Raw genomic sequence first — 20823 nt, 5'->3', positions numbered from 1 at the left:
CCACCTTCTCTAGAGGATCCATACCTACGTGGATTAAGCTGGCCCCATCCTTAATAGCCATGCCCCCAATGGAACCACCACCTTCTCAAGAAGGTCCATAACCGGATTAAGCTGGTCCCATCCCCAGGAACCATGTCCCCAATGGAACCACCACCTTCTCAAGAAGGTCCATAATCAAATTGAGCTGGTCCCATCCTAAATAGCCATGCCCTCAATGGCAACACCACCTTCTCAAAAAGGCCCATACCTACAAGTGGATTAAGCTGGTCCTATCCTCAGGACCCATGCCCCGAATGGAACCACCACCTTCTCTAGAAGGTCCATACCTACAAGTGGATTAAGCTGGTCCTCAACGGAACCACCACCTTCTCTAGAAGATCCATACCTACGTGGATTAAGTTGACCCCATCCGTAATAGCCATGCCCCCAATGGAACCACCACCTTCTCTAGAAGGTCCACAGCCGGATTGAGCTGGTCCCATCCCTAGGAGCCGTGCCCCCAATGGGACCACCACCTTCTCTAGAAGGTCCACAGCCGGATTGAGCTGGTCCCATCCCTAGGAGCCATGCCCCCAATGGGACCACCACCTTCTCTAGAAGGTCCACAGCCGGATTGAGCTGGTCCCATCCCTAGGAGCCGTGCCCCCACTGGAACCACCACCTTCTCTAGAAGGTCCAGACCCACCAGTGGGTTAAGCTGGCCCCATCCTGAAAAGCTGTGCCCCAAATGGCCTAGAGGACGTACGGGCACGTCCAGCCACTTCCCACCCAAGGAATGTCTCCCATCTGGAGGCTTTCAAAGCAGAAACAGACTCTTTCTGAAGAGGGGGGAGGAGGAGGAGGGGGGGGGGACGGACTTACGCGTCTGTGTATCCGGGGAGCTTCTTCCTCCATTTGGGCTTCTTCAGAGGTTGCCCATCATCGTCCACAATGAAGTCATCGATGTCTACGAGAAACAGCGGCAAGAACCCCTGCAGAGATGCTCTGGCTGGGCTCTCGTCTCCTCCATGACCGGGTGGGCGGGGCCTGCATTCGCCAGCCGGTCCGGGAGACCCTCAGACCGGGCAAGGGACACGCTGAGCCCCCCCCAAGGGCCACTTTCTGCGATGGGAACAATGCTTGGGGCACCCCTAGTAGGGAATCTTCTGGTATTTATCCCTTTCCCACTCCGGCTTGGTGTGAGCGAGCCTTGGGCGGGGGCAGGAATGAGCCAGAGTAACGGAGTTGGAAGGGACCTCGGAGGTCATCTAGTCCAACCCCCCGCTCAAGCAGGAAATTCTACACCAGTGATGGTGAACCTTTTAGGGACCAAGTGCCCAAACTGCAACCCAAAACCCACTTATTTATCGCCGGGTGCCAGGTGGGCGTGGCCCACTGGGCGGGCGTGGCTGTGGTGGTCATGGCAGACTGGGTGGGTGTGGTCAAGGGGGGCGTGGTCACCTCTATGTTGCTCGTGGGGACACCTGTGGGGGCCGGGCAGGGTTGGGGGAGATCCAGGGGGGTCTCTGGCAGGTGGGGCGGTGGGCAGGAGGCTTGTCCTGTGGGGTGAGGCAAGGTGAGGCAGGGCAGGGGTGCCATTGTCGCAGGGTGAGGTGAGGCAGGGGTCGGGGCTGCTACTGCCTGCCACCATCAGCCGCTGCACACAGAGGCCAGCAAGCGCATGGGGGCCGACAGTGTCCATCAACAACCACAGCCTGCCGGCCCCTTAACCAGCACACTCTGGGGCTCTGCAGCCCGCCACCAGCAGTTCACAGAAGCCGCCTCTGAGCTGGATGGTCAGCCAACAGCTGAGGACGCAATGCAGTGGGTCGTGCCCAGGAAAAGGAGAGCATGAGAGGTCATGAGGGATGGCATGGGGGGAGGAAAACTAGCAATACTGGAATGCATCCGGCCACATGGGACCTTGGCGAGCTAGCGGGTGGCTGGTTGAAGAGGGACGGTTGCCATCTCCGGGGCATGGCATGCGTGCCCACAGAGAGGGCTCTGGGTGCCGCCTCTGGCACGCGTGCCATAGGTTCGCCACCACTGCCCTATGCCATTCCAGACAAACAGCCCACTGTTGGGGAAGGGCCTTTCAGAAAAGCTTAACTCGGTCCTGGGAAAGAGGGAAGGATGATAAGGAGACTGAAAACTCAAGTAGTCCTTGACCTACAGCCATTCATTTAGTGACTGTTTGAAGAGACAATGCCACTGAAAACAGCGACGTACCACCATTTTTCACATTTACGACCAGTGCAGCATCCCCAGCATCAGGGGAGCAAAATTCAGGTGCTCGGCAACTGGGTTGTATTTATGACTGTGGCAGGATCCTGGCGCCACACGATCGCCACTTGGAACCTTCCCAGCTGGCTTCCGACAAGCAAAGCCAGATTCGCTTAATGACCGCATGACTTACTTAACCACTGCAACGGGTTCACATGACAGTTGTGGCAAAAAAGGTCGTAAAAGGGGGCTCAACTCACTTAACGACTGCCTTGCTTAGCAATGGAACTATTCGGCTCAACTGTGACCGTTGAGGGCTCTCTGGGTACCCCGCCATGATTTGGCTCGCTGTAACACAGGGGTCTCCGACCTTGGTCACTTTAAGACTTGTGGACTCCAACTCCCAGAATTCCCCAGAGCAAGCATTCTGGGAGCTGAAGTCCAGAAGTCTTAAAGGGGCCAAGGCTCTTGGAGACCCCTGGAGCGTTAGGCATGCAGCTAGGAAGATGCCGCCATTCCAGCCTAGAACAACGGAGAGCGTTCCCAGCAGCCCCGCTGGGCGTGTTTGAGAAACAAGGACAGCTGAAGGAGCAGCAAAGGGATTCAGGGCAGGAAACACCCTGCAGTTACACCCCTTTGCACCCTGATTTAGATGACCCTGAGGACACAAACCCCCAGGTGGCCTCAACAGCCCTCTAAAACAGTGGGTCTCAACCTTTTTAATGCCATGACCCCCAACCGGTCGTAAGTCGAGGACTACTCAACTGGTGCAGCACCGTTTGCAGAATGGGACTTTTGGCGGGCTCAGCAGGGCAGAGACAGCCTGGACAATTCCTATTGGCTTTTGAAAGCCAATAGAATTAGACTCTATTCAAGAGAGTCTATTCTATTGGCTTTCAAAAGCCAATAGAATAAAAGGGAGTAGCACAGCTAAGGAAAAGGGGGGAAAAAATGGCGGACCGCATTGTTTGGCGACTCCCGTGAAATGGTCGTTCGACCCCAAATGGGGTCCCGACCCACAGGATGAGAACCCCTGCTCTAAAAGAAGGCAAATGACCAGCTGTCTCCAAGGAGTATGGTAGTGGCCAAAATTGTGGAAACCTTTTGGGAAAAGTGTATTTTTGAGGTTTAATGGCTAATAACACCACTTTTTTTGGGGGGGGAGTAGTACCCTAAAATTATATATCAATGGAAAGATAATTTAATCAAGAATGTCATGCAACAAAGTTTGTTCAATGATCTGGACTGCATTCTATGAAAAGTTAGAGCCAAATAACCAGAAAAAGGAAAGACAACTTGCTAAGGTTGATCTCAGGTAGCTTTCCTTCATCTGATGGCAGCCAATGAGCATGAGTGTCTAGAGAGCCAATCGGGTGTCATCTTGTTTTGGCCATGAGCCAATCAGATCACAGCAGGATCCAGTGACTGATGTGCTGTATTGAAGCTGAGAGGAGTCAGTGTGTTATGTGATGGCTATCAAGTCAGTTGGGTTTTTTTGTGTTCTTTCATTGAGTGAGCTTGTAAAACATAATAAAATTAAAATCATGGTGCAAAGAGTTGACTGGTTGCCCAGAAAGCCATGTAAAATAGCATTATTAAGTGAACAAGGCTACAGTTATAAAGAAATGAGAAGAAAAATCGGTGGAAACTTAACCCAAGGTGGCATTTCTCCTGTACACTTTTTCCCAAAAGGTTTCCACCATTTTGGCCACTACTGTATACATCCTTCCGTTCCCCACCATCTAGTCAGAGCCGAAGAAGCTTCTGGGATGAGAAGCGAAACGCCTTCAAAGGAAAACGCTCCTGAAAAAAGCACCTTTGGGACTTTAGCCATGACCTGGAGGGCTGAGAACCCCCCAAGACACCTGGAGGAACAGGTGATTGAAGAAACGGGTCCTAGAAAAATGGTATTTGGAAATTAGTCAAGCTTAAAACAGGATCTGGGTTTGTATAGCTAAAACAGCATTGAAAATTACGACGGATCGACTGCATTTTATTTAGAAACGTACTAATTTGATTGTCCTATTCTAATTGAGAGAAATAGAGAGGGGATTTTTTAAGGAGCGAAATTTGAACTGTACATTTATGACCTTGCTTGTGGATAACTGATTACCCTTTCTCCACGGGGTTTCCTAAGCACTTTGATGTAAAAATTGAAAAATGAATAAAACTTGTTTTAAAAAACAACAAGAAACGGGGTCCTACGGATGCTCTCCCATGTTCTAGGGTGGATTATTTATTTATTTATGAGACTTATATACCGCTTTTAAGTGCAAGCACTCTCTAAGCGGTGTACACCAGTAAGCAATGTATAGATATATATATTTACATTGCCCCCAACAATCTGGGTCCTCATTTTACCTACCCCGGAAGGATGGAAGGCTGAGTCAACCTTGAGCCGGTGGGATTTGAACCGCTGACTTGCTGAACACAGTCAGCTAAAGTGGCCTGCAGTACTGCACTCTAACTGCTGCGCCACCTCGGCCTCCTCCATCTTCCTAGCCGCCTCTCTCTCCGCTGCCTAATACGCCAGGGAGGTCCAGTCTTGGCCTGGCCTACCTTAAAGGAGTTGTCCGAGCATAATTAGCAGCACTCTTTTTTAAAAAAACCCTTCACCATTCTCCTTGCAGCTGGGCTCAAGATTCCTCCAAGGAGGAGGGCAGAATACTCATCTCCCCTTGGGGCCCCCCTCTCCCAGCAAGCCCCACCGCCCCACGTACCAGACTCGTCTTCCTCTTCGTCCTCCTCATCCTCAGCCGCGGCCAGGTGCCCGTCGCCTCCATCGCCCCCCTCCTCGCCTTCCCCGTCTTGGAAGATCTCTTCCGCAATGGCTTCCTTCTCGTGCTCCTCCTGGCCGTAGTCCTCCTCCTTGTCGTCTTCGTCGTCGGACATTTTCCGTACCCGCCTGAATTTTTGCTGTGGAGGGGCACATTTGAGTCAACGCCCGGGTCTCGGACCTCAAAGAGGCCTCCCCTTCCCCACCCCAGGGCCTTCTGGGGGAGGCCGCATGCCTGTCGCCACCAACCAAGGGACCAGCTGTTCCAAGCAGCAAAGCCCCCAGAGCAGGGGTCCTCAATCTTGGCCCCTTTCAGACTTGTGGACTTCAACTCCCAGAATCCCTCAGCCAGGTCTCCAACTGTGGCCACTTTAAGACCTATGGACTTCAACTCCCAGAATTCCCTAGCCAGGTCTCCAACCTTGGCCACTTTAAGACCTGTGGACTTCAACTCCCAGAATCCCTCAGCCAGGTCTCCAACCTTGGCCACTTTAAGACCTGTGGACTTCAACTCCCAGAATTCCCTAGCCAGGTCTCCAACCTTGGCCACTTTAAGACCTGTGGACTTCAACTCCCAGAATCCCTCAGCCAGGTTTCCAACCTTGGCCACTTTAAGACCTGTGGACTTCAACTCCCAGAATTCCTCAGCCAGGTCTCCAACCTTGGCCACTTTAAGACCTGTGGACTTCAACTCCCAGAATCCCTCAGCCAGGTCTCCAACCTTGGCCCCATTCAGAGCTGTGGACTTCAACTCCCAGAATTCCCTAGCCAGGTCTCCAACCTTGGCCCCTTTAAGACCTGTGGACCTCAACTCCCAGAATTCCCCACAGGCACGACTGCGTGGGGCACCTGTGCAGAAAGGGTGGCCATTTTTTCTTGACTGTTTGAGCAGGGGGTTGGACTAGAAGACCTCCACGGTCCCTTCCAATTCCATTATTCTGTAGGGCAACAGTCTCCTAACTTGGCTACTTTAAGACTTCTGGACTTCAACTCCCAGAGTTTTCCAGGCAGCTGGGGGATTCTGGGAGTTGAAGACAAGCCTTCAAGTGGCCAAGGTTGAGGACCCCTGCCCCAGAGGATCCCCGAAGGAACGGGTGAGTTGGGGAAGAGCTGCGTATGGATGTCCACTAGCAACCCAGGCCTTTTCCTGAGGCAGGCCGGGCTGGGATGGGACCACTCGCCATGGCCAACTGAACGACAGAATGACCGAGTTGGAAGGGGCCATGGAGGTCTTCTAGTCCAACCCCCTGCTCACCACGGCCAAGTCACCACAGCCAATTCACTGTGGGGCAACTCACCACGGGATTCGCCGACTTCCTTTTATTTCGGCTGACCACGTTTTCATCAAAATTCTCTTATCTCTTGTATCCAAGGAAACCAATCCGATTGGTACCAGCTTCTCTAATGAATAATAAATAGAACCGATCCCGCATCGAATTCTCCTACTCTGAGTTGTCCTGCAATGGGTTGGCTGCAGTGAGTAGGCCACAGTGAGTTGGCCATGGGCCCGGGGCTTACAGTCGTGGCCAAAATTGTGGAAACCTTTTGGGAAAAGTGTATTTTTGAGGTTTGATGGCTAATAACACCACTTTTTTTTGGGGGGGGGAGTAGTACCCTAAAATTATATATCAATGGCAAGATAATTTAATCGAGAACGTCATGCAACAAAGTTTGTTCAATGATCTGGACTGCGTTCTATGAAATGTTAGAGCCAAATAACCAGAAAAAAAGAAGCACAACTTGCTTAGGCTGGTATCAGGTAGCTTTCCTTCATCTGACTGTAGCCAGTGAGCATTTATTTATTTATTTATTTATGAGACTTATATACCGCTTTAAGTGCAAGCACTCTCTAAGCGGTGTACACCAGTAAGCAATGTATAGATATATATTTACATTGCCCCCAACAATCTGGGTCCTCATTTTACCTACCCCGGAAGGATGGAAGGCTGAGTCAACCTTGAGCCGGTGAGATTTGAACCGCTGACCTGCTGAACACAGCCAGCTAAAGTGGCCTGCAGTACTTGCACTCTAACTGCTGCGCCACCTCGGCTCGGCATGAGTGTTTAGAGAGCCAATCGGGTGTCCTCTTGTTTTGGCCATGAGCCAATCAGATCACAGTGGGATCCAGTGATTGATGTCATGTATTGAAGCTGAGAGGAGGACATTTGTCAGTGTGTTATGTGATCGCTATCAAGGCGGTTGGGGTTTGTTTTTTTTTGCGTTCTTTCATTTAGTGAGCTTGTAAAATGTAATAAAATTAAAGTCGTGGTGCAAAGAGTTGACGGTCGCCCAGAAAGCGATGTAAAATAGCATTATTAAGCGAACAAGGCTTCAGTTATAAAGAAATGAGAAGGAAAATGGGTGGAAACTTAACTTAAAGGTGGCATTTCTACTGTACACTTTTCCCAAAAGATTTGCACAATTTTGACCACTACTGTATTTTATTCATTCTTTTGTTTAAATATATTGGTTGCCTATCTCACCGGGGGGGGGGGCAGTGGTTTACAATAACGCAAAGGAAGACAATAGCAACAAAATGTAGACTTATGCATCGCTCCGCGGTGCTTTACAGCCCTCCCTGGGCGGTTTGTAATGTCAGCCCCTGAGAATCTGGGTCATCCTTTTACCGACCTCGGAAGGGACGTCAACGGAAGCCAAATAACAGAACCGGAAAATGAACAATGCAAAAGAACACAAGGAGAACACAAGGGTTCCAAGGGCCCCCATTAAACTCACCCGTTTCACTTTGACGCCCAGGTTTTCTTCAATGAGGTCGAAGTCATCGTCCTCCAGGCGGTCGTCAAAATCTGTCAGGAGAGAGGAAGTCATGCCGTAGGGGGCCTGGCTGGGGTTTTGCCAGCGCTGGTTTTGCTGGCATCCGTGCCGAAATGATGTACTCAATAAAGCTTTACGTTAAGAGTTCGAAAGGACTCGAAGTTGTGTTCACTTGGCGGGATTCGTCAGTCAGAACCCTGACACACACACACACAACACTTTTAATAGAATAACAAGAGTCAGAAGGCCCTGGGAGGTCCTAGACCTAGGCCAACCCGTGCCCTAGCAGGGATCCTACACAATTAACCAGTGGAACAACCTGCCTCCAGAAGCGGTGAATGCTCCAACACTGGAAGTTTTTAAGAAGAGACTGGACAGCCATTTGTCTGAAATGGTGTAGGTTTTCCTGCCTGAGCAGGGGGTTGGACCAGATGACCTCCAAGGTCCCTTCCAACTATATTATTATTATTATTATTATTATTATTATTATTATTATTATTATTATTATTATTATTATTATTATTATTGCAAATGGCTGTCCAGTCCTTGAGAACTTCCAGTGTTGGAGTACCCACAATGTCTGGAGGCAGGTTGTTCCACTGGTTGATTGTTCTAGCTGTCAGGAAGTTTCTCCTTAGTTCTAGGTTGCTTCTCTCCTTGATGAGTTTCCACCCGTTGCTTCTTGTCCTTTCTTCAGGCACTTTGGAGAATAGCTTGACTGCCTCTGCTTTGGGGCAGCCCCTGAGATATTGGAACACTGCTATCATGCCCCTCCCCCCCAGCCCTTTTCATAGAACCAGGGGTAGACAACCTTGGCTCTTTTATGACTCGTGGACTTCAACTCCCAGAAGTCCACGAGTCATAAAAGAGCCAAGGTTGCCTACCCCTGCACTAGACATACCCAATTCCTGCAACTGTTCTTCATATGTTTTAGCCTCCAGCCCCCTAATCATCTTTATACTAGCATACTACATTTGGGTCGGTACCACACCTTTCTTCCTGATTGAGTGGGATGGGCTGATGGGATGGGGCAAAGCCGCTTCCATGGATATGCTGGCCCTATACCAGTGATGCCAAACCTTTTAGAGACTGAGTGCCCAAACTGCAACCCAAAACCCACTTATGCATCGTCGGGTGCCGGGTGGGTGTGGCCCATTGGGTGAGTGTGGCCCACTGGGTGGGCGTGGCTGTGGTGGTAACGGCAGACTGGGTGGGACTAAAAAGTTCAATCAATTTTTTTCCCTGCGAGAAGTTGAAATTGACTGATTGAGTCTTTTTTTATTTGCACAGAGTGGCAGAGGCCTAAAGCAAAAGGTTTTATAAAACCCAGCTGAACGCCTAGGACTGGGACGACGGCGCGCGTGCCCACAGAGAGGTCTCTGAGTGACGCCTCTGGCACCCGTGCCGTAGGTTCGCCACCACTGCCCTACACCATGTAAAGCTTTATAGCAGGGGCCCCCAACCCCCGGTCTGTGAACCGGCCCCGGGCCATGGCATGCCAGAAACCAAACCAGGATGCCCAAACAAGCGAGGCCCCTCCATGGGATGCAGGCAGCACACCAAACCAGGCACCCCTCCAGTGCACGGAAAAACTTCTCCACGGAACTGGTCCCTGCTGCCCAAAGTCTGGGGGGGGGGCACTATTTTATCAGTAATAACCGACATCGTCCTAGCCACTGCGTGCCTGTCCCAAACACTTACTGCGTTTCCTCTTCTTGCGGCCGACGTCATCCTCCGAGTCTCCGGAATCGCTGGCCTCTTCCTCCTCCTCCTCTTCCTCGTCGTCATCGTCGTTGATGAAGCCTTTCAGGTTCCCTTGCTCGTCCTGGTCATCCAGGTTCTCTTCTTCCTCCTCCTCTGAAAAGCGACAGCCGAATTTTTTTTTTTTATTGAAAAGTTTTATAAAAATTACAGTATACACCCCAAACCCACCCACCCTAAACCCCCCCTCCCTCCCCCACTTCCCAGAGCTGAGTACAAGGTTACAAATATAATAATCGAACTCTAACTAACATTAACCAACTATATAAATAACCAAGTCCATAATGCGCTTTAACTAGAACTAACAATCTAGAACTAAGGAGGAATTTCCTGACAGTTAGAACAATTAACCAGTGGAACCGCCTGCCTCCAGAAGCGGTAAATGCTCCAATAATGGAAGTTTTTAAGAAGAGACTGGACAGTCATTTGTCCGAAATGGTGTAGGGTTTCCTGCCTGAGCAGGGGGTTGGACTAGATGACCTCCAAGGTCCCTTCTGACTTTATTATTATTATTAACAACCTGCCTCCAGAAGTGGTGAAGGCTCCAACACCGGAAGTTTTTAAGAAGAGACTGGACAGCCATTTGTCCGAAATGGTGTAGGGTTTCCTGCCTGAGCAAGGGGTTGGACTAGATGACCTCCAAGGTCCCTTCCAACTTTACTACTACTATTACTATTATAACTCCCCTTTAACATAATATAAACAAATTAAAAATAAACATAATAATATAAACAAGTCGATATTATTAAATACAATATCCAAATTGTTAAACAATACTAATACTAAAAATAATAATAAAACTAATAAAAATTCTACTATATTAAACTATTAATAATAATAATACTCTAAAATTTACTCATAAACTAAATGGAACTTTTTAGTCCCGTATTTATTCTGAATATAATCTATCCATCTTCTCCAGACCGAAATGTATCTTTCTTGTGAATGATCCTTCAAGTAAGCAGAAATTTTCGCCATTTCTGCTAAATTTGACACTTTAAGCGTCCATTCTTCTATAGTAGGCAAACAATCCTTCTTCTAACATTGCCCTACCAATAACCTTGCAGCTGTTATCAAATTCAACATCAAGTTAATTTCTTTAGCATCGGGATGGCCGAAATTAAATAAGTAAAAAGCAAAGGAGACCGGGGGATCCGGCCCTGAAAGGGACCGAGTGTAAAACCTGACAGAGGCGGAAGAACGTCTGTAGAACGAGGAGTCATACAAGTCTCTTGGCTTTGGATCGCAAGCTGGTTTGTGAAAAAAAAATCACACGGCAAGCATCTCTCCTTCTGGGGACTGGCAAACCGGACGCGGGTCCAGTTCAGCGAGGAGCGAAGCAGCCGTCAAAACGGCCGGCAGCTGAGCTCCAGTTCCAGCAAGGCTTTAAGGCCAAATGACTTAGGATGACCAAACAAGCCCTTGTCACAAAGGACCAGGGCTTCTGTCTGCCATCTCCGGGGTGATGGCTGCTTCTCCGGGCAGATGCTGGGACAGAGAAGGCCTGAGTCGACTCCGAGCTGGCAGCTCTGTGAATTTTGATGGGGCAAGCCTAAGAAATCAGAGAAAGAAAGAGGACCCCATCTATGTGCAGGGCCTGTGCTATGTACGGCTTTACAAGCTGGGGCTTGAGTTGCACTCCAAAGGCCGCTGGGAGATTGCAACTAGGAGAGCCGAGGTATTATGGGCGGGCTTCAAAACTTTGCTCCTTGGTGGAGACGCTTGACGGGATCAGATCTCACCCCCTGTGCGCTCTGGCTCTCGGTCTTAGTCCTTACACCTCTCTTTTTAATCGCAGCTGCTTTTATATTTATCTTTTTTTATTGTTTGCAAGCCACCCAAGGCTGCCTTATAAGGAGATGGGCAACATACACATTTAGGAAATCAATTTACGCAAGCTCACGGGGCTAGGATGCTGGGTAACAGGTTTGCAAGCCCGCGTTAGAGACCTGGGTGCTGCCGTAGGGCAGGGTGAGCTGCTGTCCTTCGCTCCAGCTCCTTGATGGGGACCTGAAAGGAGCCCCCCCTGCCCCGGGCGTCCCCCGGACCTCGGTTATGTCACTGGCTAATCCTTTCAACCTGGAAGCGTCTCCAACACAAACAGGGACAGGGGAATCGATTTCCAGGGGCATATTCTGGATTGCCCCAATCTTTGCTGTGCCAAGACATTCTGGATCAATTGCAGCCTCTGAACGCTTTTCAAGGGCAGTCCTACAAGCAGAACATTACAGTAATCCAGGGGTCTTCCAACTTGGCCCTTTGATGACTTGTGGACTTCAACTCCCAGAATTCCTCAGCCAGGCACGCGTGCCTGGCTGAGGAATTCTGGGAGTTGAAGTCCACAAGTCATCAAAGGGCCAAGTTGGAAGACCCCTGCAGTAATCCAACTGCGATTTGATCAGGATACAGGTTACCGTGAATACAGCCCACAGGATTTATTTTACTGAATATATTTGCTGTCCGTCTTGTAACGAAATGACTTTTAACACTGACAAATTTAGGGACGGAAAGCCGAACCCGTGCGCGTTGGGAACTAAACTCACCATCTTCATCTTCCACAAACTTTTTTGGGGGTCTCGAGACCACTTCCCCGTCTTCGTCATACTCCTCCTCTGATTCCTCAGCTTCGCTTTCCACGAAGTCGGACATGGTTGTGCTTCTCAGTCGCGCTGCCTGGAGGGGAAAAGAGGCTGGAGTTGTTAAACAGGCCCGCAAAGCTGCTTTTTACGATCATCGCAGAAATTACGCACTGATAACTTTCTGTCGCCCTGCCTGTTTAACTTATATGCAGAGCACATCATGAGAAAGGCAGGGCTAGATGAATCAAAAGTTGGAATTAAGATTGCCGGGAGAAATATCAACAACCTAAGATATGCAGATGATATCACTCTAATGGCAGAAAGTGAAGAGGAACTAAAGAGCCTCTTGATGCGGGTGAAGAAGGAGAGTGCAAAAGTTGGCTTGAAACTCAACATTAAGAAAACCAAAATCATGGCATCCGGCCCTCTCAATTCCTGGCAAATAGATGGGGAAGAAATGGAGGTAGTGACAGATTTTATTTTTCTGGGCTCCAAGATCACCTCAGATGGGGACTGCAGCCAAGAAATTAAAAGACACTTGCTCCTGGGGAGGAAAGCTATGGCAAATCTAGACAGCATACTAAAAAGCAGAGACATCACCCTGCCAACAAAAGTGCGTATAGTCCAGGCCATGGTTTTCCCAGTTGCAATGTATGGCTGTGAAAGTTGGACCATAAGAAAGGCTGAGCGCCAAAGAATGGAGGCCTTTGAACTCTGGTGCTGGAGAAGACTCCTGCGAGTCCCCTGGACTGCAAGGCGATCCAACCGGTCAGTCCTGGAGGAGATCAACCCCAACTGCTCCTTAGAAGGCCAGATCCTGAAGTGGAAACTCAAGGACTTTGGCCACCTAAGGAGAAGGAAGGACTCTCTGGAGAAGAGCCTGATGCTGGGAAAGATGGAGGGCAAGAGAAGAAGGGAACGACAGAGAAGGAGGGGACTGGATGGAGTCCCTGAAGCAGGAGGTGTGAATTTAAATGGACTCCAGAAGATGGTAGAGGACAGGAAGGCCTGGAGGAATGTTGTCCATGGGGTCGCGATGGGTCGGACACGACTTCGCAACTAACAACAACAACTTTCACATTCAGAACATTTGCAACTGACGACCAGATGAGGCCGCAGAGAATACTATAAACCTTTCCATTCCCCATAGTCAGAACTGAAGAGGCTTCATGGATGAGAAGCGAAACGTTTTCAAAGGAAAAGAAAAAAAACCAAGTTGCTTTTTGGGAAAAGCACCCCTGGGGCAAGCAAGGCCTGGAGAATGGAGACTCTCCCACGGGCATTTTACTCATTTACAAATAAGATACTGAGGTAGTGGCTAATCAGCCCTGCACAAGTACACAACAGGAAGAGAGGTCAGCCAATTCCAGCAGTTCCAAGTCCAAGTTCTTTTCCAGAGAACAACAAACATTTTATTAGCGGACCAACCAAACACAATCTGAAGATATATCAGTGTGTGATTGATTAATTAATTACTACTGTTTTCCACTCTTTATGGCTTGGGAGGAGAATTCTGCACATGTCTAGGTGACCTCTAGATGCTTTTCTCTTAGGAAGAAAAAAAGGCTAAATTCCAGCAGTCAGAACAGCCAGGCCGTCCTTTAATTAAGCTCCCGGGACGGCAGCTCAACTTACAAGCATTCGTTTAGTGGCCGTCCAAAGTTGCAACAGCCCTGAAAAGAGTGACTTGCGACCGTTTTCCACACTTAACGACCGCTGAAGCATCTCCAGGCTTACATGACCCAAAAATTCAGACGCTTAGCAACGGGTTCGTATTTACGACGGTCGCAGCGATCCCCTTTTGCGACTTTTTGACAAGCAAGCTCAATGGGGGAAGGCAGGTTCCTTCGAAAACTGTGTCGCTCACTTCACAACTTCAGTGATTCGTTTAACAACAGTGGCAAGAAAGGTTGTAAAAGGGGCCAATGCTCATTTAACAGCTGTCTCGCTTTGTGGTGGCTCTGCTGTGGGTGTAAGTAGAGGAGGACCAGGCCTCCTTAATAAAGGCTTGTGCTAGCCCAGGGGTAGGCAACCTCGGCTCTTTTATGACCCGTGGACTTCAACTCCCAGAATTCCTGAATCACCTCGGCTCTTTTATGACCCGTGGACTTCAACTCCCAGAATTCCTGAATCACCTCGGCTCTTTTATGACCCGTGGACTTCAACTCCCAGAATTCCTGAATCACCTTGGCTCTTTTATGACCCCTGGACTTCAACTCTCAGAATTCCTGAATCACCTTGGCTCTGGAACAGTGGTTCTCAACCTTTCTAATGCCGCGACTTCATAATACAGTTCCCCATGTTATGTTGACCCCCAACCACTTATACATCACTGGGTGCCAGGGGCATGGCCAAAGAAAAGGGGGAAAAAATGGCGGACAGCCTTGTTTGGCGACCCCCGTGAAATGGTTGTTCGACCCCAAATGGGGTCCCGACCCACAGGTTGAGAACCACTGCTCTGGAACGATCCCACACTGGGATCGTTCCAGAAGCACGGCGGCAGAGGCAGGCCACCCCCTCTCTGTACAGGTGGTCCTCAAATTACAACAGTTCGCTTAGTGACCGTTCGAAGTTACAATGGCACTGAAAAAAAGAGAGGCTTCTGACCGTTTTTCAGACTTACGACCGTTGCATCCCCAGGCTCCCATGATTTACATTCAGATGCTGGACACCTGACTCACATTTATGACTCGTCATAAAAGAGCCAAGGTGATTCAGGCATTCTGGGAGTTGAAGTCCACGAGTCATAAAAGAGCCGAGGTGACTCAGGAATTCTGGGAGTTGAAGTCCACGAGTCATAAAAGAGCCGAGGTGACTCAGGAATTCTGGGAGTTGAAGTCCACGAGTCATAAAAGAGCCGAGGTGAGTCAGGAATTCTGGGAGTTGAAGTCCACAAGTCATAAAAGAGCCAAGATGACTCAGGAATTCTGGGAGTAGAAGTCCACGAGTCATAAAAGAGCCGAGGTGACTCAGGAATTCTGGGAGTTGAAGTCCACGAGTCATAAAAGAGCCGAGGTGACTCAGGAATTCTGGGAGTTGAAGTCCACGAGTCATAAAAGAGCCGAGGTGATTCAGGAATTCTGGGAGTTGAAGTCCACAAGTCATAAAAGAGCCAAGATGACTCAGGAATTCTGGGAGTAGAAGTCCACGAGTCATAAAAGAGCCGAGGTGACTCAGGAATTCTGGGAGTTGAAGTCCACGAGTCATAAAAGACCCGAGGTGACTCAGGAATTCTGGGAGTTGAAGTCCACAAGTCATAAAAGAGCCAAGATGACTCAGGAATTCTGGGAGTTGAAGTCCATGAGTCATAAAAGAGCCAAGGTTGCCTACCCCTGGTCCAGGCTCTCCATAGGTATTATCCCAAATCTACTAACTGGAGCCCAGCACGAAGTAGCTGTGGCAGAAAGCTGCTTCTCAACGCAAGGCAGCGCCTACAGTGGCAGTGCTTCCATTGGTTCCTGGGGCCCCAACCTATCACCTGGATCCCACACCTGGTGACGTGCAGGGCGGCATCACCTCTGAGATAGCCACACCGATCCAGCTGGTCCAGTGCCACATTTGGTGGCGGCAATAACAAAGGCGCAGCCCTAAATTTGTTGTGAGGAGCCGCAGTTGCCCCCAGGCTTGCAGCTGCATTGGCCCAGGTCACTCAGCCTAAGGCTACAGCGGGGCAGGAAGTCAAAGGGCAGGTTGCTAGACCTGCGCGAGGACCGATGGCCTCTTGCCAGGATGCTGTGAAAACAGGGCGAGGCAAGCAAGGGACAGCTAAACCACACTGGCTAAACCACACTGGGATCGTTCCAGAAGCACGGCGGCAGAGGCAGGCCACCCCCTCTCTGTACAGGCGGTCCTCAAATTACAACAGTTCACTTAGTGACCGTTCGAAATTACAACAGCACTGAAAAAAAGAGAGGCTTCTGACCGTTTTTCAGACTTACGACCGTTGCATCCCCAGGCTCCCGTGGTTTACATTCAGATGCTGGACACCTGACTCACATTTATGACGGTTGCAGCGTCCTGGGGTCCGTGATCCCCTTTGGCAACCTTCCGAGCAGCCAAGTCAATGGGGAAGTCGGATTCACTTAATGACCGGGTTCCTAATTTAAGCACTGCAGTGATTCCCTTAACAAACGCGGCAAGAAAAGTCGCAAAATGGGGCAACGCTGACAACGAATTTCTCGCTTAGCTTAGCAACATAAACTTTGGGGCTCCATTGTGGTCGTAAGTTAAGGACTAACTGTAGTTCAGGATCCTTAGTGCCCTCTGAGCTTGGCTGTTTTCTTGCAGATGTCTCACTGCCAAACTAGGCAACGTCACCCAGGCTGGTCAGGAGTGGGGTTAAAATGAGGGCAAAGCCCACTTCCTGATAGTGCTGAGGATGTTACCCAGTTTGGTAAGGAAACATCTGCATCAAAACCACCAGGCTCAGAGAGCACCAAGGACCCCACTGCTCCCCCCAGCCCCAGACTCAGTGTCCCACTGCCACCACCACTGCCCAGTGGTCAGCAAAGGCTAGGGGGGGGGCACTTTTCCTCCTGGCCAAAATGGAGTCCTCCTTGCAAGTTTCCACTCCACCATCACCTGATCAAACTGCAACCAGGTGCTTGTGATCCTTGTGGTCACCTTGTCCAAGCACCCATTTTTTACTTCTTTAGTTGGTACCTGTGAGCCATTGTTGACTCTGCAAATTTTCTTGGAAGTGGTTGGTCATTGCCTCCTTCCTAAGGCAGGGAGTGTGTGGCCGGCCCAAAGTCACCCAGCCGACTTCCTTGCCTAAGGTGAGATCAGAACTCACTACCTCCCAGTTTAATAGCCTGATGCCTTAACTGCTGTAGCAGCCTCACTCTCTTACTACATGATTACATCAAACTGGCAGCCTTTACTATAGTAGGCGAGTAATACTCTGTAGGAATTTTGGGCTTTCCCAAATAAGTTGCTAATTACAGAGCTCTGCAAGGGCCCCTCCCTCTCCTGCCAGCCTTCAAACAGCATTTCAAAGCATCTCCTAAAAATGAACTACTCCAAAGCCATTTGGCTCTCTGGAGAGACTTCAAACGCCCGAATACAGGAGCTTTTCTCCACTTGCCACCCTACCGGCCAGGGGATTGTGGGATTGTGGGCGTAGAAGGTGCCAAACCAGAGGAAACTTCTCCTGAATTATCTCAGCATCTGTAACCATCAGCAAATAACAACAAATAATAGCAACCATCAGCAGAGAACACTGTCTTGGCATGACAGTGGGAGAATTAAGAGTAAGAGATTGATTCACCCAAGACTATAATTCACAAGAAGGAAACCAGGTTCTGCAGGTTAGGGCAGAGTCTTCTCGGCCTACCAATCTGCATCCGTGTTATGACAGCTTTATAGACTCCCAGTACAAAAAAAAAAAAAAGACATCAGAGCATATTTCTCCAACTTACTATTCTTCAGATAGATTGGACTACAACTCCCAGAATCTCACGTGTGCCAAGTCAGGCTTCACCCACAGCGCTTAAGTGAAACAACTGCTAATTTCTCACCCTATTATTGCAGAAAAGAGCAAAGGGGAGGGCTGTGGTCACAGAGGATCCCAAAATGGAGAAGGACGATGGAGCAGGAGTGTCCAACCATTGGCAACTTTAAGATTTGTGTGTCAACGCTGCTAACATCGGTTGTTTTTGCATTGACAACAGATGGAAATGTAGCCATCTTTTTCCCTTTTGCTTTTAGAGTTGGATGATGCTGGGAGGGGGGATATGAACGAGAGTCTAGCTCAGTGGTTCTCAACCTTTTTAATGCCGCGACCCGCAACCGGTCATAAGTCGAGGACTACTCAACCGGTGCAGCACCATTTGCAGAATGGGACTTTTGGCGGGCTCAGCAGGGCAGAGACAGCCTGGATAATTCCTATTGGCTTTTGAAAGCCAATAGAATTAGACTCTATTCAAGAGAGTCTCTTCTATTGGCTTTCAAAAGCCAATAGAATAAAAGGGAGTAGCACAGCTAAGGAAAAGGGGGAAAAAATGGCGGAGTGCGTTGTTTGGCGACCCCCGTGAAATGGTCATTCGACCCCAAATGGGGTCCCGACCCACAGGTTGAGAACCACTGGTCTAGCTAGGCATAACACTGGACCCCCAGCGTGAGAATCAATGTTATTGAGCCCAGAGCTGATAAGGAATTGGCGGGCTGGAGAACTGGAGGGGAAGCCTGCATTTCAAACTAATTGGGGAATGTGATTTATGACTGTTAATTGGAGGAGGGAATTGTGCTTTGATACTATGTGCTCAGGGGAGGGGAATTCAGTTTTTGGCTTCCATTATGCAGTGCAGATGTTAGGCTACTTGAATAAAGATTCTTTAAGGTAAACAATGCCTCGAAGTTCTTTTGAAGAATTTCATCTGTCGGAACCATGACATTGTGGAGTTCCCCACCATGGGGAATTATGGGAGTTGAAGTTCACAGGTCTTAAAAGTTACCAAGGATGGACACTGATGCTCAAGGCAATGTCCGAGTCAAAGCAAGCCCACTGCATGTTCCTCAATCCCACCTGGGCAAGGATCTGTGCCCAGCTCACACAGACCCGCCAATCAAAACCTTTGCAGGATTCCACGAAAGTATGAGAAGCTCAGAAATCCAAAAAAAGGGGGGGGTCAGGATGGGTGGGAGGGAGGGTTTGCCTTCCAGGTTTCTCTCCCTCTGATTTGCCTGCCACCCTTAATAAAAATAAACCCTTTATTATCAAAGTATAACATGTATACAGTGAAATTGGCTGAGCCTCCCTCTGTGCCCCCCCTCCCCACAAACTCACGGTGACTAGAAACCCCCAACTTATTTCACCCTGTGAACTAATTGCACATCACACTCTTGCATTACTCTACAGCGTTGCAGGATGCTAGGGTACAGGCAGTCCTCGCCTTACGACCACAACGGAGTTGCAGATTTCCGTGGTTGAACAAGAGAGCTATCCAGCCAGTTTTTGCCCCATTTTACGACTTTTCTTGCAGCAGTTGGTAAGTGAACCCCTGCAGTAGTTGAGTTAGTAACAGGGTTGTTCACTAAATCTGACGTGGCTGATCGGAAAGCCACCCAAGGGATCACACAACCCTGGGACACCGCGACCGTCATAAATAGGAGTCAGTTGTCAAGAGTCTGGATTTTTATCTTGTGGCCATGGGGATGCCACAACCGTCCTAAGTGTGAAAAATGGTCATAACTCGCTTTTTTTCAGTGCTGTTGTAACTTCAGACAGTCACTAAACGAGCTATTCTGACTGCAGCACAACTGTCCCAGCGGAGGTTCTTCATGCCCCAAAAGAGCCCTGTGGTATTTCTGACTTAGAACACATGTGGCCCATCAGCCACCACACACACACACACACACAGAGCACCCCAAATCCTCCACTTCTCTGCCTTCCCCACCTCCGGAGGGTAGGGGCCATTTTGGATGGCTGCAGGAAACCTGGCTGAGCAGCTGGAAGAAAACATTAGAAATGCAACAGGAAATCTCAGCCACAAACAGCCCCCTCTTATTCCCTCTCCTTTATCAACAGCTAGTCCTCGGCTTACGACCATTCGTTCAGCGACTGAAATTACAACGGCACTGGAAGAACGATGAGTTATGACCCGTTCCTCACACTTAATGACTGCTGCGGCATCTCCCTGGTTCTGTGATCAAAATTAGGGACGCTTGGCAATAGACCCCTATCGTACGATGGCCGCATTGTCACGTGATTCCCCCTTTTACGACCTTCTGGCAAGCAAAGTCCAGGGGGGAAGAAGCCGGATTTGCTGAACAGCCCTGCCACTATCTCAACAGCTGCAGTGATTCACTTAACGACGGTGGCAAGAGAGGATGCAAAATGGGGCGAAACCCATTCAGCAAGTCTCACTTAACCACAGAAATGTGGGGCTCCGTTGTGGTCTTAAGTCGAGGACCACCTTTGTTTTTACGTATCTGTTTTTTTTTTTTCAACTCCTGTGCCCCTCCCCTCATCTCTGGCCTGCTTATTGTGCCAGCTCGGACGGCGGCGGAAGGGGGGGCTCCGCCTGGAGGTCGGGCCCACCCCTCCCCCACGGCAAGACCAGGCCCACCGACGCCCCGGAAACGACCCTGCTCCTCGTCGGGACCCCCGGAGGGAAGATCGAGGAAAACAAACGCGGCCTTCGCCCCCCTCCCGTTTCTGAAGAGGGAGGGGTCGCCCGCCCCCCTCCAGGCCAGCCCCCCCATTGTCGCCCTCCCTCTCCCCAGGAGGGGGCCCTCCCGGGGGGGGGGAAGCGGGGCCCAGCCGAGCCCCCCCTCCCGCGTGGGGGAGTTACGCAATCCGCGAAGGGCAGAGGCGGCACCGCGGCGATCCCGGCCTCGCCCTCCCGGCCTCCGATGGCTGCCCGGCTGGGCCGCGGGGCCTCCCCGCCTCCCCCGCGGCCCAGATGCCGGGGTGGGGCGCGCTCCGGGACCCCGTCTCCGGAGCTCCCCCGCCGCCCCCCACGCCTCACCTCAGTCGGGGAAAATGGAGGCCTCGGCGCTCCCTCAGCCGCGGCGGCGACGACGACGACGACGACGCAGGGGGCAGGGCGGGGCGACGAGAGGACGCGCCGCGCAGCGACTTCCGGGGCGGGGCGCCAACTTCCGCGACAACAAGCGGGGCGCTCTGCTCTGCGCAGAGCTCCCTCTCTGTGGTCAGAGGAGGGCGGGGGGGAGGGGGAAAAAAAACCGTTGTGCCGGAAGTTCCTGGGCCGCTCTGCGCGCCGCCGT

At 50.3% G+C, this 20823-nt stretch overlaps 1 protein-coding gene across 2 annotated transcripts in view; it reads right to left on the bottom strand.

Annotated features, from left to right (window-relative positions):
• Positions 1–20686, bottom strand: part of SUPT6H (SPT6 homolog, histone chaperone and transcription elongation factor) — a 67865-nt gene extending 47179 nt beyond the window's left edge. For both annotated transcript variants that reach the window (XM_039365515.1, XM_039365516.1), the window contains exons 1-6: positions 20565–20686; positions 12058–12187; positions 9455–9610; positions 7715–7785; positions 4923–5118; positions 862–946 (exon numbers count right to left, since the gene is read on the bottom strand). In XM_039365515.1, the coding sequence (XP_039221449.1) occupies positions 862–946; positions 4923–5118; positions 7715–7785; positions 9455–9610; positions 12058–12163 (614 nt within the window). In that variant the 5' untranslated portion in view covers positions 12164–12187; positions 20565–20686. The remainder of the gene's footprint in view (positions 1–861; positions 947–4922; positions 5119–7714; positions 7786–9454; positions 9611–12057; positions 12188–20564) is intronic.
• Positions 20687–20823: the final 137 nt, after the last annotated feature.

This window comes from Crotalus tigris, unplaced genomic scaffold, assembly GCF_016545835.1.
Source record: "Crotalus tigris isolate CLP2741 ecotype Arizona unplaced genomic scaffold, ASM1654583v1 scf7180000020104.566533, whole genome shotgun sequence".
NCBI lineage: Eukaryota > Metazoa > Chordata > Lepidosauria > Squamata > Viperidae > Crotalus > Crotalus tigris.
Note: the sequence above shows the minus strand (reverse complement) of the source record. Positions and strands in the feature narration are given on the sequence as shown.